This window comes from Colobus angolensis, unplaced genomic scaffold, assembly GCF_000951035.1.
Source record: "Colobus angolensis palliatus isolate OR3802 unplaced genomic scaffold, Cang.pa_1.0 Scaffold104, whole genome shotgun sequence".
Lineage (NCBI taxonomy): Eukaryota > Metazoa > Chordata > Mammalia > Primates > Cercopithecidae > Colobus > Colobus angolensis.
In genome coordinates, this window is record NW_012111364.1 from 8,726,809 (window position 1) to 8,732,808 (window position 6,000).

A 6,000-nucleotide genomic window follows, 5' to 3' on the forward strand; every position below is an offset into this window, starting at 1 on the left:
CTGTAGTCCCAGCTACTCTACGCGGGAGGCTGAGGCAGGAGATTGGTGGGAACCTGGGAGGCGGAGCTTGCAGTGAGCTGAGATGGCGCCACTGCACTCCAGCCTGGGGGAAAGAGAGAGACTCCATCTCAAGACAAAACAAAACAAAACAAAAAACCACTAGCACACGAAAAGATGCTTAACATCTTCAGTCACTAGGAAATGCAAATTAATACCACAATGATACATCACTTCACATCCACTAAGATTGCTATAATTAAAAAAGGACAGATAATCACAAGTGTTGGTGAGGATGCAGAGAAACTGGAATTCTTATACATGGGTAGGAATGGATAATGATGAAAACACTTTGGAAAAGAGTCTGGGAGTTCCTCAAAAGGTTAAACAGAGTTACCATATCAGCAATTCCAACCCTAGGTATACACCCAAGAAAAATGCAAACAGTATATTCACACAAAAACTTGTGTACAAATGTTTATAGAAGCATTATTCACAATAGCCAAAAAGTAAAACAATCCAAATTTCCATTAACTGATAACTGAATAAATAAAATCCATATAACTGATTAATATTTGGCCATAAAAAGAAAGTCACCGATAACAGGCTAAATATGGGTGAACCTTAAAAACACTACACTAAGTTAAAAAAAAAATTCAGTTACAAAAGGCCACGTTGTATGATTCCATTGATATGAAGTCTCTAGAACCACCACCAAAAAATCCGTAAGCAGATTAGTGGCTGCCTAGGGCCAAGAGTATTACAGAGAAATGAGAGACCACTGTGAAAGGATACAATGTTTCTTTTTGGGATGATGAAAATGCTGTAAAATTGATTGTGGCGACGGTTGTATAACACTGAATCTCTTAAAAACCACTGAATTGTACACTAAATGAGTAAACTGGATGGCATGTGAATTATATCTTAATAAAGCCGTTACTAAAAAAGTACTTTTCAGACAGGTCGTTTTATCAAAGAAAAAAAGGATTCAAATATCCCATGTAACCTTACCTTGGATACTTCTTCCTTCCCATTATTTTCTTTAATGAACACCTTTTCTAATTCAGGGCTTATTCCTTCTACATTGCAGGGCACACGTGAAACAGATGATTTTGGCACTGATATATTTGACAGTGGCATAGGAACTGATCTTGATCCAGTAGCCTATGAGATAAGATAAAGGTGGTATCAAATTATTTGTGGTCAAAGCAATTAAGAACTAAGGAGTATGGTAAATATTAAAATTGAATCTCAATGAACAGAGTTATTTCTGACCTTCCAAATACAATAAAAATTAAGGTGCACATAGAGAAATTTAGGTTCTGTAGTAAGAAAGTAAAATGAAAATTACATAGTCAAAATAATCATTTCAAATCCCTTTATGTAAGTATAAAGGCATAGCTGTATAATGTATATACCTGTTCAGTAGAATGGCAGAATCTTCTGCATTATTTACACTGTTTTCCTTTTTCTATTTCATGGCAACAGCATAGTTGAAGTCACGTAACTTAAATATATCACGTAAGTCCACTGTATAGCTCTGTATGAGTATGTTTAAAAGATGTTTGTTTTCTGTATAGTGACAATTACCTTCTAGTATCTTCCATTTCCATCTAAGAAAATCTGTTGGATTATTAAGTCATGTGGCAACAGTATTATGCTAAGTTCAACAACTCACTTAACAATTTAAAGTCAGGAAACAATAGGTGCTTGGAGAGGATGTGGAGAAATAGGAACACTTTTACACTGTTGGTGGGATTGTAAACTAGTTCAACCATTGTGGAAAACAGTATGGCGATTCCTCAAGGATCTAGAACTAGAAGTACCATATGACCCAGCCATCCCATTACTGGGTATATACCCAAAGGATTATAAATCATGCTGCTATAAAGACACATGCACACATATGTTTATTGCGGCACTATTCACAATAGCAAAGACTTGGAATCAACCCAAATGTCCATCAGTGACAGACTGGATTAAGAAAATGTGGCACATATACACCATGGAATACTATGCAGCCATAAAAAAGGATGAGTGTGTGTCCTTTGTAGGGACATGGATGCAGCTGGAAACCATCATTCTCAGCAAACTATCGCAAGAATGGAAAACCAAACACCACATGTTCTCACTCATAGGTGGGAACTGAACAATGAGATCACTTGGACTCGGGAAGGGGAACATCACACACCGGGGCCTACCATGGGGAGGGGGGAGGGATTGCATTGGGAGTTATACCTGATGTAAATGACGAGTTGATGGGTGCAGCACACCAACATGGCACAAGTATACATATGTAACAAACCTGCATGTTATGCACATGTACCCTAGAACTTAAAGTATAATTAAAAAAAAAAAAAAACTCAAAAAAAAACCAAAAAACAAAAAAAACAATTTAAAGGCTGTTTTCAAAAGTCCTTGGCAGGAGTTCTCAAAAATTAACTACCACTAAGAGTTGTTAAGTAAAAAGTGTAAGACAAGACTTTTGATGCTTAAGGATTTATACAACAGGAAAGAATAAGAAAAATAAAGATTAATAAGGTAAAAATGAAAACAACAAATGACCTCTATCTTACACTGAATCAAGCTGACACACATGATCTGTGATAAGGTAGACTGCTAATCATTGGTTAGCACACTAATAATATTTCCCATACAATGGTGTATTCTTGCCAACTGTGAGTTGCTGCTCATCAATGTCTTTTGTCTCTTATTGATGCATGAACATTTTTCATATTGAGGTTTTCACTCTTTTTCATATATTACTATCAAGTATTTTTTCAAATACTGTTGACCCTTGAACAACATGGGTTTGACCTGTGCGGGTGGACTTACATACAGATTTTCTTCCACCTCTGCCACCCCGAGACAGCAAGACCAACCTCTCCTTTTTTCTCCTCCTCAGCCTACTCAACGTGAAGACAATGGGGAGGAAGACCTTTATGATGATTCATTTCCACTTAATGAACACTGAACATATTTTTTCTTTCTTATGATTTTATTAATGATCATTTCTTTTCCCTAGCTTACTTTATATTAAAGAATATAATACATAATACATGAAACATACAAAATATGTTAAGCGACTATTTTATGTTATCGGTAAGGCTTCTGTGCAGCAGTAGGCTGTTAGTAGGTTAAGTTTCTGGGAACCCAAAAGTTACAAACAAATTTTCAACTGCATGAAGGTCAATGCCCCAATCCCCATTGTTGTTGAAGGGTTAACTGTATTTTATCAAATAGGTAATCAACTTTAATCAAATATTTTTCTTTCTGGATTTTTATGGTTTTTCATATTTAAATACTTAATCTATCATGATTTATTTTTGTGTATGGTGTAAAGTCTTAGTATTCTTTTCCCCACACAGTAATCCAACTGCCCCAACATTTCTTTATGGATTCTGTATTTGATTTCCTGGAGCTACTATCTGATAATCCCTAGACAGAGTGCCACTTAATTGCTATAATTTTATATTATATTTTCATATCTTGTAGGAAAAGTCCTTTCAAATTTTCTTTTCTATTAATGGGCACTGCTTTTTCATTGACCTTTGAAGACAACTTTTCAAGTAATAAAAACAATTCATTTAAAATTTGCACTGGAACTCAAAACAATTTCAGGTAAATTGCTATTTGAAAAATACTGAATCTTCCCATCTATTAATGTATTAAGATTTATATTTCATGTTCTCAAAGATTTATAGTTTACATATTTCTTGTAAGTTTGATTCCAGGTATTTTATATTTTTATCATATTTTCAAACATGTTATTACTAATACAAGAGGAAACTGAATTTGTGTTACGTTTATATTTTATCTAGTCATCTAGTTTCAGTTTTCCCCTTTTCATTATGGAAAATTCCAATCATAAACATAATTCAATAGAGTAACACAATAAACCCCCAGGTACACATAATCTGGCCTCAAAAATTATCAACATTTACCAATTTGTTTCATGTGAACAACCTTTTTGGTTTTTAGAATATTTTAAAGTACATTCTAGACTTCATATTCCACCTACAAATATTTCAGTATGTATAGCAAAGGATAATAGTTTTTAAGAATAATCTCATGGCAAAAATTCAATGTAAAATTGAACAACTGTGTAAGTCTTCTTTGTTAAGTCAATGAGTCAACTGATTTAGTGTAAGTGCATTGGTATCCTAGAGAAAAACTGCTTGAAACACAAACAATATGTTAATTCTATCAGATTAAGAAGAAAAAGGAAGGCATATAAGAATTTTCACTTCAAATGTCTCAGGCTTGCCAGTTTGTTTTACAGCTTTAATGAGGTATAATCGGCATACAATAAAATTCTCCCATTTTAAGTATGCAATTTGTTGAGCTTTGTTAGTATAGTCACGTTTAGAACCTTCTATCATCCAAAAAGTTTCCCTAGGGCCTCTCTGTGGTCAATCCACATCTCTAAAACTTTGTTTTGATAATGTTGCCTTTTTGAGAATTTAATATAACAAATCATACAGTATGTAGCCTTTTGCTCCTGATTTCTTTCACTTAGCATGATGTTTTTGAGATTCAATCATGTTATTCCGTGTATCAGTAGTTCCTTCCATTTTACTGCCTAACAGTATCGCATGGATGCAGGGTTTATGAAGTGTTTATCCACTCATGACTTGATGTTTGTCTGTTTCCATTTTTTTTCTTTTTTTTTTTTATTATACTTTTAAGTTTTAGGGTACATGTGCACAACGTGCAGGTTTCTCACATATGTATACACGTGCCATGTTGGTGTGCTGCACCCATTAACTCGTCATTCATATTAGGTATATCTCCTAATGCTATCCCTTCCCCCTTCCCCCTCCCCACAATAGGACCCGGTGTGTGATGATCCCCTTCCTGTGTCCAAGTGATCTCCTTGTTCAATTTCCACCTATGAGTGAGAACATGTGGTATTTGGTTTTCTGTTCTTGCGATAGTTTGCTGAGAATGATGGTTTCCAGCTGCATCCATGTCCCTACAAAGGACACACATTCATCCTTTTTTACGGCTGCACAGTATTCTCTGGTGTATATGTGCCACATTTTCTTAATCCAGTCTGTCACAGATGGACATTTGGGTTGATTCCAAGTCTTTGCTATTGTGAATAGTGCCGCAATAAACATACACGTGCGTGTGTCTTCATAGCAGCATGACTTATAATCCTTTGGGTACATCCCCAGTAATGGGAGTGCTGGGTCAAATGGTATTTCTAGTTCTAGATCCTTGAGGAATCGCCACACTGTTTTCCACAATGGTTGAACTAGTTTACAGTCCCACCAACAGTGTAAAAGTGTTCCTATTTCTCCACATCCTCTCCAGCACCTGTTGTTTCCTGCCATTCTAACTGGTGTGAGATGGTATCTCATTGTGGTTTTGATTTGCATTTCTCTGATGGCAAGTGATGATGAACATTTTTTCATGTGTCTGTTGGCTGTATGAATGTCTTTTGAGAAGTGTCTGTTCATATCCTTTGACCACTTCTTGATGGGGTTGTTTGTTTTTTTCTTGTAAATTTGATTGAGTTCTTTATAGGTTCTGGATATTAGCCCTTTGTCAGATGAATAGATTGCAAAAATTTTCTCCCATTCTGTAGGTTTACTGTTCACTCTGATGGCAGTTTCTTTTGCTGCACAGAAGCTGTTTAGTTTAATTAGATCCCATTTGTCAATTTTGGCTTTTGTTGCTGTTGCTTTTGGTGTTTTAGACACGAAGTCCTTGCCCATGCCTATATCTTGAATGGTATTACCTAGGTTTTCTTCTAGGGTTTTTATGGCTTTAGGTGTAACATTTAAGGCTCTAATCCATCTTGAATTAATTTTCGTATAAGGAGTAAGGAAAGTTTCAGCTTTCTACTTATGGCTAGCCAATTTTCCCAGCACCATTTATTAAACAGGGAATCCTTTCCCAATCCCCATTTCTTGTTTTTGTCAGGTTTGTCAAAGATCAGATGGCTGTAGATGTGTGGTATTATTTCTGAGGACTCTCTTCTGTTCCATTTGTCTA

The 6,000-nt window shown here is 35.5% G+C and overlaps 1 protein-coding gene across 1 annotated transcript in view; it reads right to left on the reverse strand.

The window, feature by feature from the left end:
* GLCCI1 (glucocorticoid induced 1) overlaps positions 1 to 6,000 on the reverse strand; it is a 155,200-nt gene that overhangs the window by 25,409 nt on the left and 123,791 nt on the right. The window contains exon 9 of the mRNA XM_011943520.1: positions 1,009 to 1,161. Coding sequence (XP_011798910.1) covers positions 1,009 to 1,161 — 153 coding nt within the window. The remainder of the gene's footprint in view (positions 1 to 1,008; positions 1,162 to 6,000) is intronic.